Genomic DNA, 17,234 nt, shown 5'->3' on the forward strand with positions numbered 1-17,234 from the left:
AAAAATATAGTCACGAATTGGCTCAATGGCTATTACATTAGTCCCATCCTTTCCTAACCCTGACTATCCATGTAGAGTCCATGTTAACTACATGAGTAGGGGTGGGAAAAAGATCCGGAAGATCGCTATCCGACCCGTTCAACCGAGACAAAAAGTGTCCATGGACACCCGTTGGTCATAACGGTCAGTGTCTTACCGGCCCGAAAGAATTGGCGGACGGTCACGGTCAATATTCTATGTCGAAAGACCGACCGCTAACCGACCGTCCGGTGTCCGACTCGCCCGGTAAAATAAACGGTCTTGGACGATCAATGGACAAAGAATTCTTGAGAGTGACCGTCCGAGTCCGCCCGAGTAAATAGGTGGTCACCAACAGTTTATGTCCGAGTCAACCGGTTCGATGAAGTTAGAGTCCGATACCGACCGGTCCGGACCGATTCCCACCCCTAGGGAGAAATGAGACATAAGAGTTGGGATGGAGTAGGCCAGTCAGTGAGGGAGATGCGAATGGAAATTGAGGTGGGTCCCCACCCCACCTGCTCGGAGAAGAGATGTGAGCTTACAATGAAGAAAAGGAATGAACTGGGCCGCCGCATAGGTTTAGTCCTCATATCGGCGTCTCTTCTTTTTCCATTTGTACTAGGCCTCCAATTACAGTTGGATTTAGATGAGTTCGTAGGCACTCCCTTACAGTTGAGGCCCCTCAATTTGTGTGGCCCAAAGCGAGCGGCCCTTGATTGAATTGGGGCACTAAGTACTACGTAAGTGCACTCGAAGATTATGATGAGTGTTTCCTGGCTATAAAGAGTTTCAACTTCAACTCCGAGTATGATTTTCAATTTTGACTAAAACATAGAGTATTTATTAATCAACTTAATCATTTTGATTTCATTGAACTGGGGCAGTCCGCAGTTGTTTTAGGTTTCTTTGCTTAAATTAAGAGGAGGTTGATAGCATCGTGTGTTGAGAAAAATTTGTGATTTGTTTCGTGGGATGTGAGCCTTAGATGGAGGCTGATAGCACGATGTGTTGAGGAAAATTTGATATGCGGCGTTTCTAGTAATTTCTTACGTATGGGATGAATACTAAAGTGTGTTTTTTGTCTTTCAACAAAAAAAAAAAAGTGTGTTTTTTGTGGCTTTCCGGGTTGTGGGTTACAAGTTTCTCTTGTTGTTTTCTTTTCATATTCCTTTTCAACCTTTCGCCTTTTCAAGAACTATGGTGTTCTCTGATCTTACTTCTCAAAGATTTTTACACTTGGTAAGATTTCACACTCTAATAGGTATATCTTCAATTTGTTATAACTATAAGTTTTGGTTCATTGAAATTAACACTAGTCAATACAGGACAATGGCACTGTCTTTCAATCGTCTCCCATTTTCTTAATCCCATCTACTGTAATCTTAGTGAAACATGTCTATTGTATCTTGTTGCCATCTTCGCCTAACCACAGTGGTTGTTGGTGTGTGTAAATAAAACTTGACTGAAGCTTAGGAGGGGATAGTCAATCCGTATATTCGTAGACATTTATAGACTTCAAGTGTATAGTCTACGTACATTTCCATTGACAATTTGAGAGTCCATGAACTGGCATAGATCCTTGTATCATTTCAGTGACCTTTTTATTGACATTGCATAAACATTCATAGATTCTCATCAATAATTTTCATTGACATTGCATGAACTTTCATGGTCTTCTTGTCAAGGAAATGTAATATATTATTCATTATAAAATAGATTAATAACCATTTTATATTATTATACATTATATAATATAAAATATGCAGTATTTGTAGTATTTTTTTATCCAAGTGATGAATACTGAAGTGTGTTTTTGTGGTTTTCAGGGTTTTGGGCAAAGCCACAGGAGGATATCAATTCTTATAGCTATGAGTTCTGTTCTTTTATCGTACTTCTGTAGTTATGTAAGATTTTCACAGTCTATTAGGTATATCTACAATTCTTAACTATGAGTTTTGTTCCCTCATTGAATTCTGGAAGGAAGTGGTAGAAACAAATAGTAACAAATATATGACAATTTCTCATAAAAAAAAAAACAAATATATGACAATGGCAGTAGTCTTACAATGGTCTCCGGTGATTTTTGTCTCGTTGATTTCCGACCTGTCTCGTGAATTGCGAAGATATAAGAAGTTTAATGATCAGATGCAATAACATTTTCCTTCATTAATCCGCGTTCATCTGAACTCGGAGATTATGACGAGTGTTTCTTGGCTGTCAACAGACGCGGACCTATGTGAAGACCTGTTTTGGCAGTGGTCTAGGCTGGAATTTGTAGTTTCCTGTTAAGAATATAACAGAGATGGGCTAGTAGCTTAGTGGTTAGGTCTCTAACTTGGGCACTAGAGGTCATGAGATCAGCTCCCATGGTCTACAAACACATTTATTTTTTACTAGCGTTTTGGGGAAAGAAAAATAATTTCCGGGGTGTGAAATTTTAAAGGGAATATGTGAAATGTTAGAAATTTTCCGGGGAAATAATTTTTAAGGGGAAATCAAACATTGCTTCTTCCTCTTCTTCTTCATCATCTTCAACTCCAACCACCATCTCCGGCCACAACTACCACCATTTTCTTCCTCCTCTCCCCACTCTCTCTCTTTTATCGTTTGTCTCTCTATCTCTGCCCCTTTCTCTCTCTCTCTTACCGTCTCTCTCTTAGACCTTCAAATACAAATCCCAACCCTAAATACCGATCTCTCTCTCTCTCTCTTAGTACACCAAAGCTGAACTAAGGTAACACGTTTTCCACTTTTGTCTAACACTCCATTTTCATGCTTGTTTTCATTACTTCATCACTACCCATCACTTGGTTTCTTCTTGACCTAACTTCTCTTTCATTTTCTTCAATATGTCTTGTTTTTTTTCCTTTCTGCATTGATTGTTTTCCAATTTTTGAGACATGGGCATTCTTCATATGACTTTGTGTTAATTCATTTCTTAATGAACTTTATAGTTACATTGTTTGGTGATGATTCTAGTATCAAATTGAAAAGGGTATGAACTTGATATAAGAGTAATGGTATCAGAACTCTCAAATTTCATATTATGTTATGAAATTTGGAAAATTGAAATAGAGAATATAAGTGAACCAAATTGACATTTTCCAATTACTTTTCTTTCTTGATCTCTGGTGCTTGGTGGTTCTACAACAATTTCAACTAGGTAACGGTGATATGTGGTTCAGTTTAATAGAATTGCTCTCTCTATGGGACATAATTGACTTGACCGCAATGTGATATTTCCTATGATTTTCTTGTTATATATTTAATGAAGTATACGACTACTATTTTAAAAAAATTGTTAATATATGTCGATGATTCACACAGGTTTGATGATCGGAGAAAACGAGATTCAACGATAGAGAGAACGAGATATAGTGAGAGAGAGGCAGTGAGATCGATAAAGAGAGAGGTGGTGGTCGGATTTTGGTGAAGATGGTGGTGGTCGGATTTTGGTGATGATGGTGGTGGGCTGATTTTGGTGATGATGGTGGTGGCCGGATTTCGGTGATGATAGTGGTGGTCGGATTTCGGTGATGATAGTGGTGGCCGGATTCGGACAACCCTTGACGGAATGGAGAAGAAATGGTCAAAAATTTGCTTACCCCCTAACGCTTAGAAAATATACTGGTCAACTTTAGTTGACCAGTTTTTGACAAAGTCTTCACACCCCGGAAACTATTTTGATTTCCCCAAAGCGCTGGCCTTATTTTTTTGGGGCGTCTTTAAGATTACCCTTCTTGAGACTAATTCTCGTTTTTCCCTTGTAATATGAGTAACTCACAAAAATGACCTCCAAATTTTACCAACTTCTACAATAGACTCTAAAATAAATTTTTTAAATTTTTATCTTTAATACATCAGATTTAAGCTTGCTCCGACTAGCTAAGAATCCTGGTTCAGCCCCTGACAGTCAAGAGTTTCAACTTCAACTTCGAGCATGATTTTGACTAAAACATGGAGTACTTAAATTTCATATACTTAGGTTGTGATTCTCCCTTTCTGTATTGGGAGCTTTAATGGACATGATTTTACTGCGATTTTGACTCACCTCAAAGTTAAATTTGATCAACTTATGTTGTTGCACAAGTTTTCAGGAGGTCCAATTTTGGTACAAGTTCGAAAAGTATCACTTTCTGGTCTTGAGTCTTGACGTTGCAAAAATCATTTCCAAAGTCCTCGTATGCACAAGTAGAAATCTCACAAACACCGGGGCGCTTCATCCAATCCATCCCGGAAAGCTTTAAACTCGAACCCATCATCGCTTTCCGCGTATGAGAAGAAACAGTTTCAAGATTTTCTTCATTAGTCTTTTCTATTTCACTTTGGCAAGTAATTGCCCCACCACCTGAATCATGTAATAAACATATAAATAATGATTCTTTTTAGGAAGGAATAATTAATCAGATTTGTGAAGTAATTGAAGAACTATAAACTAAATTAAGGTTTAGTTAGTCATAAGTAAAGTCTAGAGAGAACGAAGATACCGAGTTTGACAATGCATCGTAAGGGTTTGTTTCAAGGAATGAAATTTTCCGAAATTTTACCAACTTTTCCTAATTTTAGATTAGCCGCACGAAATAACACTTGCAACTATTTTCTGCATAATTGATACATGCATGATCGAAATTCCCACCGAAATTGTTGGAAGTTTCGAAATTTCGAGCGAAGTTGTTGGAAATTTCAAATTTTCCACGGACATGATGGAAATTTCGACCGACAAAATAACAATCTAGCAAAAAACCAGAGAAACTAATACTAGAAACATATTTCTTCATCATTTTCATCTTCATTTCTTAAAGATATCTCTTGATTTTTTTATGTTGCTTTTAATGTTTTTAAAATCTATTTGAATGATTTACGACCTGACTAAACTACCTAAATTGATTTTGTTTTAGTAAGACCCCTGTTATAAATGTGTAATTGAAGATACCTTATCAAACTAACATAGTTTGTTAACTATTAGTCTATTAATATTATCAGTAAGAATGTTTTCTTTGGGTTTTATAGCCAAAAAGTTATTCAATTTACTTCGAACGTAACTGTCTAATTTTTAATACTCGTCAAATTAATAAATAATGTTATTTCGTTAGACACATCATTTATGTTCTTCATTATGGTTTAATAATCTTGTTATACATGCTTGCATCGTGAAAGATTTGACTGAATTCCTTTGACTGAATTTTGGTACTGTGAAAGGTTTGAATGTCATTATATTACTGTTGTTGCTGTTTCTTTTATCATTACTGTTATTGATATTAAATGTCATTATCATTATTTCTATTGTTTAATTTGAATTCACCAAGATGATCATGAAAGTCACTTATTTTTGGGTTGATAAAATTGAGTATCTTTATGCTTGAATCCACCAAATAGTCTATGAAAGTCCAAGATCCACCAGATTCCACGAATATGCCAATGCCCCTAACATTCGAGACTTTGAAATTCTCGTGATTGAATGTCTCGGACACTCACGGACTTTAAATGGTTGTGATTGTAGATTCTAGATACTTGCCGACTTCAAAATATCAGTGATTGAATACTACGAGCATTCCCAGTTTTGGAATGTCTACCGAAGTCCAGATTGATACACCCCCTTAGTCAATAACGGACCATGGAGAATCGTCATCAAAAGGTGGCGATAGTCGGCAATGTGCAAATAAAACTTGACAAGATCTTATTCAATTGACCATATCAAAGGCTATGCTATCTTTTATTTATTTATGAAAGTAGAGTTATAGTCTATATTTTATTCACTAATAACTTTATTTTTTTTGAGAAATCGACTACGATCTACGATAGTCAATACGAGACAACGATACATCATGAAGATGTGATGAGCACGATAACCACCTAAGTTAAACTAATAATAACCCAAGTTCAATAACTACGGATTCCACCTTCCGTGGAAATCGAGCTTATTACCTTCAGATTTTTGAAGTTTATTTCAATACCTTGAACAAACAAGGGTTGACTATTCAATAATAAGTTGACCTACCATATTGGGTGGATTCTCAACTAAAAAAGAAACAATATTGGGTGGATCCATATTCAAAGACTGTGGCCCTTGCCATCCACTAAAAAAGGAAATGCTAAGTGTACAAAGAATCTTTGACAAGATTCTTGACAAAATGCTAAGTGAACGGTCCCGATCAAAGTCAAACTTTAAAAAACTTAGATCAACTTTTGTCTTTTAGTGAAAAAGAGTCATTAAGTCATAAATTTTGTCAAGGATCTTGTACATGTAGCACTCCCGAAAAAAAAAAACCTATTGTTGTGTGCATAAGAAAACCCGAACTGCTTCAAACTCCATTTTCGAAGTTATTGTTCATCTCCCAAACCATGATGTTATTGATCATTTTCGAGGGTGATTCTGCTAACCTGTGCTCTTCTTTCAGAAGAAATTATTCATTCATTCCAAATTCAACCCTTTTTAGACCACAATCACCATCCGGTAGGTTATTAGATTATACCATTATTATCACAACCATAAAAAAAAACCTCAGTCTAATCCTTATTGTGTTAATGGTTTTCTTCTCTGTCATTAACTGAACTTCTGTTCTTTTTTTTTGAATTTTGCTTACAGTTTTGAGGTTGTGCAAAAAGGAAGACCAAGAGTTACAATACTTGGATGGACTCCCAAAAGAGTTCTAGGACTTAGAGGCGCAATTTTCCCATCCTAAGCAATGTAGAAAGCTAATGCGCACATTCACTTGCGCTTTCCCATCCTAAACCGATGCAATTAGAAGTCTGGACCTTTCGTACAGGCGGATCGCAATTTTCATTCTTATTTCGTGAAGTTCATGCAGCCACTTCCATTTCTTGCTATCTAGTGTTTCAATTTCTACAACTCATTCTTGTGCTCTTTCTTATTCTCTTTTTCTGTTTCCTATTTGACCTTCTGGTGCAATTTGTGTATACAACTTTAATGGGCAACACAATTTAGGTTCACAAAAACTTGTGCTAGACAAAGTACCACCTGTCGACAAACCTAAGTGAACCTATATGAGAAATCTTCCCTTGTTTGTGGCTTTTAACCGCAATCCAACCAAAAGTTAAAAAACTAAATACTTTAAACAATAGAGAAAAAATTTCCTTAACTTTGTCTTCTTCTTTTTCTCATCTTAGACCTGACACCCATATCTCTCAAGGAAACATTTGTGTTCATGTGAAGAATTGCTTCAAAATGCGCCAATCCATTATCCTCTTCTGACAGTCTCTTGATGGTTTTAGTTTTTGGATCATAACAGCTAAAACCAGTTTTGATATCCCATAACACTAGTTCATGTTTCTTTGTTATGAACAATGGGTTATATAATCGCAATTTATCCGTAGGACAAACCATCCTAAGTTCCTTGCTCCAATTCCAACACCCGTCCTTCTCCTTAAAGGACCATATGTCAACAAATCTTGGTTTTTTTTCGTCCCAAGTTTCTTCGTTAATAAATGCTGGGTTTCTTGAGTGAACAAAACATAAATCCCCTCCCAAGACTCGGAGATCAAATTTCTCATGATAACCCACCTCTTGGAAACAAGATGGTGATGGAAGCACCCCAAACTTCTCTTCTCTCAAATCAAATCCAACAATTTTGTAATCTTTCGTCATGAAATTAATAGCTCCGTTTGGACCAAAAGTACCCCCTGACTTAGTTAACATATAGTTAATAGTTCCTTGTATGTTCCTCCACCCACGGCCATCGCCAAGAGTGTATACTTGCACAAATCCCTCGGGAGGTCCCCTTGTAGGACCAGGGTAGTAAACTCGCAGGACTTTATATTCATTAGTTGATTGTAAATAACCAAACCCACCCGCTACAAAATTGTACCTTTCTGTTCTATGTAGTCTTGGAAGATTAAAATATTCTCCAGTAAACGGATTACATATATGAAGAGGTTCTACGGTATGTTGGTGTGGAATAGAAAAACATACCAAACCATTGCACGAACCAAGTACGGTATTTCTAAATAGTCGCTTACCAATAGGAGGATGATCGATCTTTACCATGGGTCTAGAGCATAATGGGCGATTGTCATTGTAATTAATAATATCATCAAAATCACCATAGTAGAGATCTACACTGGTTTCTTTGCGAGGCAGATACTCCTCCACAAACGAAAATAAGATGCCATATTTTTTGTTTCTGAGAACACTTTCCCAAGTTTTACAAACAAGCTTAGCCTGCACGATTGATTCTGGCGGAACACGAGAAACTATTTCTTCTACAATATTTGGGTGAAGCTTCTCCATGTGCCCACAGAAATTCTAGGTATCTAGATTTGTTTTTCTTGGTGAGTGGCTTAGGGTTTTCTAAATTTAAAGAGATGTGTAGGGCGGTTGGAAATCAGGGGTAGTTTAAATAAGTAAAAACAATGAAACAGAGTTTGAGTTTAACAAGGAAACTGATAAGACTTGTGGTAAAAAATAGAAACTGCAAGATCTGCCAAAGGTAGGCAGAAATTACATATTACAGGGAGATTTAAGAAAAGAGAAAGAGAGAAATCTTAAGGAGAGAGAGAGAGAGAGAGAGAGAGAGAGATAGAGAGAGAGAGAGAGATCTAAGGAGAGATATTTAAGGTAGAAAAAAGATGAGAGATTGACCCAACCATCCAAAAAGTGGACTTTAATAGGACTGAAATCCCCTGCCACCTTTATATAAGGATCAGGTCCAAAATGGCAGGGAGGGTGGGAAATTTCGTTTCCAGACTTGACATTTTTAGAGAATTACAGTTTTGCCATCCATTTAAAACCATTTCAAAATGGCAACCCTTCATACCTTCCACGTCATTTTTTTTTCTCTTTAATAGGATCGTACTCCCTTGCAACCAAAAAAGTGCAGGTACTATCCTCCCTTTTTCAACTTTTTCTCTTTTTCCAACCTTGTTCAAATTTTCTTGTTTCTATAATATTATTTCCAGATCTTTTTTCTTCTTCCTATTTTCTCTCTCTATTAATTATTTTCTTTCTTTAGTTTTTTTTCTCTCTCCAATCTAACTAATTTCTTTCTTTGTTTTTAATTTTCTTTCTATCTTTACAAATATTTTTCATCTCTTTATTTAACTACTTTCCTTATCTGTGGTATTTTTTCTTTGTTTTTTTTTTATTTTTTTTTATCTTCAATTCCTAATTTTTCTCCCATTTTTCTTTCTTTCTCATTTTTTTTTCTTAAGATTTTTTTTCACATTTTTCTTTCCTTCCCATATTTTTTTTTTCCTTTCGCTTGACATTTGAAATTGTACAAGAAATTTTGAAATGTATTATAAAATAATTTTCTTTCACATAATTTAGAAATGGGGGAATATATATGATATTTACTGGACCTTTACGAATTTACGGTGAATAATGTAACTTTTTTCCATCTTTGCTTCTTGTCATACACAAGAAATTTTGATATGTACTGAACATTTGTGTATGTACTATAAATAAAATAATTATCTTTCATATAATCATCTAAATGTGGTAATATAAATGATATTTACTAGACATTTACGAATTTACGATGAATAGTAAAACTTTTTCTGTACTCTGCCTTCTTAACATGAACCGGGAATTTTGAAATGTGTGGGACATTTGCGAATGTACGAGACATTTTCGAATGTACGGGACATTTGTGAATGCACGGGGCACTTACAAATATACGATGCATAATATGGGGTTTTTCTATACTTTGCCTTCTTAACATGCACAAGGAATTTCGAAATGTACTGGACATTTGCGAATGTACACTTTGAACGCTTTCTAAACTAAGATACATCTCATGACTTAGTTTAGAAAGCGTTCCTTAGTTTAGAAAGCGTTCAAAGTGTATATTCGCAAATGTGCAGAACATTGAGAAATAAACAATACATTGGAAAATATGCACGGGTCATTTTGAACTGGGAATTTTCTTGTGTACCGGGAATTGTTTTATATACTGGCTATTTGGTTATGTACTAGACACTTTTGTGCTGGGAATTATCTTATGACCGGGAATTGCTCTATGTACTAGCCATTTGGTTATGTACGAGACACTTTTGTACTGGGAATTTTCTTGTGTATCGAGAATTGCTCTATGTACTAGCCATTTAGTTATGTACGAGACACTTTTGTACTGGGGATTTCCTTGTGTACCGGGAATTGTTTCATATATTGATCATTTGGTTATGTACTATAGGCTTTTGTACTGGGAATTTTCTTGTGTATCAGGAATTTATTTATGTACTGGGAATTTTCTTATGTACAAGAAACTGTTTTATGTACTGGCCATTTGGTTATGTACTAAACTTTTTTGGAAAGAAAGTATATAAAGATCTGTAAAGATAAGATACACTTTTAGAAATTTCTAGAAAAAAAAAATTTAGTAAAAACAACAAGACATTTGCGAATATATATATTTACGTATGTAACTAATATATATATATATATATATGTCTTGCCTTCTTAAGTCTTAACATGCACTTGGAATCTACTAAAACAAACAAGAGCAAGAAATTTTTAAATGTGTTAAGACATTTGCGAATGTAATATGAACAGTACAAATAGTTTGACTAAAGTATCCTGGGAACTATAAGACTTACAATACATTTTCGTATTTACTCACCAACATATAATGTATTGTAAACAAGTTAATATTCTCTCGTAAATTCTCTCTCTCTAACTACTTTATCTCTCTTTCTAAATTGGATCTTCACAAAATAAGGAAAAAGATAGAAATATAAGACGAAGGAAACTAAAAAATGTGCAGTAAACTTGCACATAACAAGGAAACGTGGGAACTGATTGGGACCGATAAAACGTAGCGAGAACTGAGGAATGTACACTACATTTCAATACGTAAATGACGTTAAATATAACAAAAAAAATGGTACAATATCTAAGAGAACAGGGAGATCTCGTCAAATCCGGATATAGTTTCCCATTTAGATTAAGATTTCATTCGCAATTTTAAATCTGATTTCACACAATTTTAGGGATCTAAAAAATCGTAAATTTTAAATCTGATTTCACACAATTTTAGATCTCGTCAAATCCGGATATAGTTTCCCATTTAGATTAAGATTTCATTCGCAATTTTAAATCTGATTTCACACAATTTTAGGGATCTAAAAAATCGTAAATTTCACTCAATCTCTTTACCCAAAAATAACAGATCTAACAAACCTCTTACAAATAAACCCAAGGTTGATCATAAATAGGAAACTGAATTAACAAAGATATTCTATCTAGTTTGATGAAAATCCAGATTTGTTACCATCCAATCCAGATTTGTTATTATCCATGGAGAAATAAAAACAAATTTTACAACTTCCTTGATTTGTTATCATCCAATCCAGATTTGTTATTATCAGGCTTCCGCTAAAGAAAAAATAGTTCACCCCTCCTATTGATTTTAGGATTATTTATCAACAAAGAAGAAAAAAATATGGAGAGATCGAAAAAAAAAATGAGTTAAAAATTTCAAATCTGATAATAAAATGATAGAAAGTTGGAGAGAGAAAGCAAGGTAGATAGAGAAACTATAAAGAGAAAATTAGCTGAGAGAAAAAAATTAGAGGGGAATGGACGTGAAGGGTAAACACGGAATGTCAGAAAAATTATGGTGACTTTTTTGCTTTGGTCCCACCAAAACTGTCAAATAGGACCTCAAACCCATTTTTTTTCTAGCTTGTGTTTTTCACTCATTAAAGGAGCTGCTTTTGGACCTTTGACTCATTTATACAAAAAAGATTTAGATTAGAGGGAGAATTAAGGAAGGAGAGAGAGAGAGAGATACTACTCCTATTTAGCAACAGAGACGGAGTCCAAGGGAGACTTTCAGTTTTTGTTACTTTTGACAACTGGTACTTACAGCTTTTTGTGCCATTAATTCCTTTTAATGCTTGTCTCGAAATTAGAGATGATATAGGAGGATATCCAATGGAACAAAAACTATAAACTCTACCATAGTTATTAAGTGTCAAATAAAGGTTCTATTTCTCGAACATAATAGAAGAAAAGTAGTACTTACAAAGAAAAAATTTATATTAATTTAAATGGTAGAGTCACACTTAGAGACTCTGGACACATCTTACTTTTAGAGTGTCTCTCTTGAGTCTTGATTGTTTCTGTATCAAATGCTTCCACGTCATCATGGAGTGTCTCATTGAAATTTTCTTTTACGAAATTTCTAAAAATATTAAGTGACACTTTAAGTGTTAGAGTTCGAGTGTCTCACTAGAGATGCTCCAAGCATCTAAAAACAAAAGCAACTGGTATGTACAAAACATTGAAAGATCTTTAGAGAGCAAATCTTTTTCATTATTTGCTCTTTCTCGGTAGATAACAAAATTATTTACAAATGAGTTAAGTAATTAAATGAAAAATTTTAAGAGACTATATTGATATTAAGTGATACGTTTTACTGTATTATAGATCAAGAAAATATCATATTCTTCTCCGTCTACAAGCTCCATCGCCAACACCCTACCACCACCACCACTAACCCTACCAGCCACATACTACCACCAATCACCAAAACTAAAGCATCACTTATGAAGTTTATTTTTGTTACAATAGTAAATGAAGTTGGCCTCAATGAAAAAAATTCCTAAATTTTAATCTTTGTTTTAACATTTGTAGTTATTTAACCGTCATTTCGACATACTTTTATTTTGTTTAAATTTAAATCTATGATAAAATCCTCCACGACAATAGACTCTGAAGGTGTGACTTCTTGCTTATCTTGTAACCATGACATCCTTAATAGAAAATCCGAAAAATGGATCCAAAATGGCCTAGTAACGTCAATCACAGAGTCCCAACAGTTTACTTTTTCCCGCGGTATGTATTTTTCCCCCAACTCTCACTTTCTTATACCTTGTTTGACTGTTTCTCCAATTTAGTACCATCAAGAGAAAATGATAAATAAGATTCCCAATTCAATCAACCCATCAATTCAAACATGTCTTCTTCACACTCTTTGCTTATATTCTTCTCTTTCTCTTTCATCTTCTTCTCTTTTACTCTTTCCCTACCGATTCCACTTCTTACACCCATTCAAAAAGACCCAATTACCCCCCCTCCTTCACGCCACTACAATTTATCATGGTGCCCCTCTTACCCCCATTAAATTACTTCTTGACCTAGGCTCCTCCTTCAGCTGGATCGACTGTACCAACTCAACTTCTCTACACCTACCGATTCCATGCAATTCCTCTCTATGCAATTCTCTCCATTCCTTAGCCTGTTCCAATAACCTAACCTGCTCCCTTTTCCCTGAAAACCCATTAACTCGAAAATCAATCATAGCTGACTCGTTCCATGACTCGGTCTCTTTACCTACCACTAACGGTCGTAACCCGGGTCAACTCGGTAATATCTCCGATTTCATCCTCTCTTGTACTTCTCAATCTGAACTTCTCCGAGGACTTCCTGAGGGTGTTTTCGGTATTTCCTCTTTTGGTAGGTCGAATTTTTCGTTCCCGGCACAAGTTAGCAAGAGTTTCTCTTTGCCTTTCTTGTTTACCTTTTGTTTGTCTAGTTCACTTTCTGCGCCAGGTGTCGGATTCTTTGGTACACGTGGACCTTACATTTTTCATCCTGAAATTGACCTCTCTAGTTCACTTTCTGCGCCAGGTGTCGGATTCTTTGGTACACGTGGACCTTACATTTTTCATCCTGAAATTGACCTCTCTAGTTCACTTATTTACACTTCACTCCTTCTTAACCCAGTTAATGACACCGTTATAGCATATAACGGACATCCATGTGATGAGTATTTTATCAACGTTAGTTCGGTTAAAGTTAACGGCAAATTGTTAGAGATAAATGAGACGTTATTAACCATTGACGAGAAAGGATTCGGTGGTACCAAGATTAGTACTATTGTACCGTACACCACAATGGAGAGTTCAATATACAAAGCTTTCACTGAAGCATTTATAAGGGAAGCTACTATTTTGAATCTAACGGTCACAAATTCAACAAAAGATACACCTTTTAGTGTGTGTTTTGTATCGAACGATGCAGGAAGCACAAGAGTTGGACCAGCAATTCCTGCCGTTGATTTGGTAATGGAAAATGATGATATATTTTGGAGATTATTTGGGGCAAATCTAATGGTCAGGATTAATTTGGGTGGTGAAGAAAATTGGTGTTTAGGGTTTTTGGACGGTGGGATCAAGACGAGAAGTTCTATTGTAGTAGGGGTACATCAAATGGAAGATACTCTACTTCAATCTGATCTTCAAATGAATAGAGTTGGATTTAGTTCTTCACTGTTGGTAAAAAGGACTACTTGTGGTAATTTCAATTTCACCAGTGATAGTAACTTTTAAAATGTATGAGGCCGGGTGTCCGGCTTAGTAGGTCACCTCATGTATCTAATAAGAGAGATACCTGTGGTTTTATTAATTGTCACATCATGAATGGGATTGGAAATACCATTTAATTATTGCAAAGGTTTTATCATCCCCATTGACCATATCAACTATTCTTTTTTTTTTTTGTTGAAGAGTAATATATTAAGATAAAGAGTCTATTACAACATACAAAGTAGAAAAACAAAATTACAATAAGTAAAGTAGAAATACAAAATAGTAGAACTGAAGAAATTCATAAGATAACGTCGAGCATTCTTCATTCTGTAGCTTGCAATTCTGGCGGCTCCTCTTGGAAATGATGTGCAATTTGATCTTAAGAGTCATTCTGGTTGGTTGAGAGATGAAACTTCTATCTAACTTCCTGTAACATTGAAGATGGATTAAACATACATCCACAGTTTCAAGAAGAAACGAGGATGTCTGCAAGATGGAATCATTAGATGGTTCCGAGTTATCCCGCCAGTATTCTCCATATAAAGAGACCATATCCACTCGAGTTCTACATTGTAGAAACAAGTTAGATACCTGGAAAATGGGATCGCCGACATAGCCCGAGTATAAATACCCAGCTAATCCGACAAACGATCGCAAATGAATTGCGACAAGGGGTGGAAGTGAAAATGTTACGGAACTTTGATAAAAAGTTAAGTCTATTATATAACCAGTTACAAAGGTGATCATCAAAAAGTGAGCAGGAAGATAAGAAACAAAAACAACATGGCAGAGGTGGAGATTGATGTTCGAAATATTGTATCGTCCAGGATCGAAGGGAAAGTTGAGATGAATGCTTTTTATTTCTGGTTTGGTTGAGAGACAGAAGTGCCCAGCAATTGTACGAATAATGTTCCTAAACTGCATAGGGTTAGAGATGGGTGAAACTAGGATGGATAGCCGTTCAACTTGATCGTCAGTATGTCGACTACAAGTTAACACTATATAACTAGCAAAAATGCTAAGATTGAGGTAGGCGTAAAGGTTCAACATGACTTGAAGACAGATGGAATCGAGATCAGAAACTAGATTTTTTTCTCCATCTCTATTATTCTCAAGAGATATATGGTGTAAAATAGAGATGTAAAGGTTGGAAGGGGTCTCCCCTTAGAGATTGATTTAAGTTCTGTAAACAAGTAGTGATAGAAGAACTAAAGAGATTCAACAATATGATGCCCAAAAGAAACTATGAAACCAGGCTAATATCAAGCTTCTAAAATGCCCCTAAACTATAAATTCTAAGGTACCACCAAGGATTAGTAATAAAAGCCCAAATCTGGAAAACTATAGCAAAGCTTTCATTTATCTAAACCAAAAGCCAGCAAGAGCAAATCAAAACCAGACTAAGGGATTTCTACTTCTCGAGAAACAAACATGCAAGAGATTTAAACTTCAAATCAGAAAATAGGGTAAAGGGAGTTTCTTCCCTGGATTGGAAGGGTTTGTTGTTTCTTCCCTGGATTGGAAGAGGCGTTGCTAGCAGTGTCTTCTTCGCTGGCTTTCTTGATCGATCAGGGTTGTGTCTCAAAGAGCATGTCTTTACTGATTCGTCTTGATTAGTGATTGAGAGCTAAGGTGTTGAAACCCGATCTGATCACCTTAGGTTAGTGTTTTCTAGATAACACTAATTGATGATTCTAAAGATTCCGATCTGGATAGATGATCTACTAGGTTGTTCTAGAGATCACTTAGTCGGTTAGGGTTTGAGAGGAAAAAAGAGAGAGAGAGGAAAAATTTTTGGGAAAGTGGGTGACGTCACCCCAGACTCTCTCTCTCCTAAAAACCTCCCTTCTTCATTTCCTCCGATTGACCGTATCAACTAGGGTTTCATATTTTGATCGACCAATATCAATTAATAATAACATTTTTAATTAGAATACTAACTAATAATATTATTAATTATTTTTTAGTTATTAAAAATATTATTTATTATTATAACAATTAATAAAACAATATAGAATATTTTATTTATTTATTTTAAATATATATATTTTTGTATATTTAATTTAAATTTAAAAATTAATAAATAATAAGTTTATAGATTTAAAAATAATAAAACAATAAAAAATTTAATACACATACCTCAATAATGATTTCCATTTGTAGTGAATGAACTTATTTCGAATGGACATTTAATTGTTATCTTCTCAAATTCTCTTCTAAAACTTTTTAATGGATTTTTTACATTTAACAAGAAAATCTCTTATACCAAAAACATTCTTAGTAATGCTGATGACTGATTGTTTATCTTTATAATCGAGCGTGACGAAGAATCGAGTTATTCTTATATTGGTCAAACAACTCTATTTTTAAATACTTTCGTTTTATAGCCATTTTTAGGAACTTTTTCTTTATTATCGTTTTTAAAAGCCTTTTTTTATAATAAAATTTCATCTTATAGTTTTGCGTTTATACCTTTTTAATAGTATGTTTCAATTTTTAAAATAACGAAATCTTATTTGTTTCTTTTATAAAGATAACTAATCACAATTAATTTAACTACTAAATAAGTTAATAAATTTCAAAATCTCAAAATTACCCACTTTAAAATAATCAACAGATTGTGTGTTTTTGGGTTACTTTTTTTTTTTATAGTCTACCTCCTCACTTGACGATCTAAATAAATAAGTAATGTGTTAATTAATAAATAATGTTATTAAAAAAGATTTTAATTAATAAATAATGTTATTAAAAAAGATTTTAATTAATAAATAATATTATTTATTTAGTATTTTAGTGAATGAATTAATATATTTAATAGTTACTATAATAAACTAGTATTGTAATTAATATAATACTATCATATTTGGGTCATTAACATATTTTATAAATTGCCATTTATATCATATCACAGTTGTATTTTAATCAATATTAGTATTCGAATT

The 17,234-nt window shown here is 34.5% G+C and overlaps 2 protein-coding genes and 1 pseudogene across 2 annotated transcripts in view; 1 reads left to right on the forward strand and 2 right to left on the reverse strand.

The window, feature by feature from the left end:
• Positions 1 to 2,521, reverse strand: part of ECR1 (E1 C-terminal related 1) — a 65,302-nt gene extending 62,781 nt beyond the window's left edge. Inside the window, exon 1 of the mRNA XM_086661142.1 lies at positions 2,416 to 2,521. The gene's annotated coding sequence lies outside the window, so the exon portion shown is untranslated. The remainder of the gene's footprint in view (positions 1 to 2,415) is intronic.
• A 3,655-nt stretch (positions 2,522 to 6,176) lies between these two features.
• On the reverse strand, positions 6,177 to 8,565 carry LOC147559272 (F-box protein At3g07870-like). Its single transcript, XM_086657783.1, has one exon. The coding sequence runs from the start codon at positions 8,267 to 8,269 to the stop codon at positions 7,118 to 7,120; it is 1,152 nt and encodes a 383-aa protein (XP_086513909.1). The 5' UTR covers positions 8,270 to 8,565; the 3' UTR covers positions 6,177 to 7,117.
• A 4,190-nt stretch (positions 8,566 to 12,755) lies between these two features.
• Positions 12,756 to 14,313, forward strand: LOC147559273 (putative aspartic proteinase GIP1 pseudogene; annotated as a pseudogene).
• The last annotated feature ends 2,921 nt before the right edge of the window (positions 14,314 to 17,234 follow it).

This window comes from Eschscholzia californica, unplaced genomic scaffold (genome assembly GCF_041429995.1).
Source record: "Eschscholzia californica isolate CP2 unplaced genomic scaffold, dmEscCali1.0.p SCAF_2, whole genome shotgun sequence".
Classification (NCBI taxonomy): domain Eukaryota; kingdom Viridiplantae; phylum Streptophyta; class Magnoliopsida; order Ranunculales; family Papaveraceae; genus Eschscholzia; species Eschscholzia californica.

Excerpts from the sequence above, each read along its gene's own strand:
- LOC147559272 (XM_086657783.1), bottom strand. The coding sequence starts at position 8,269 with ATGGAGAAGCTTCACCCAAATATTGTAGAAGAAATAGTTTCTCGTGTT.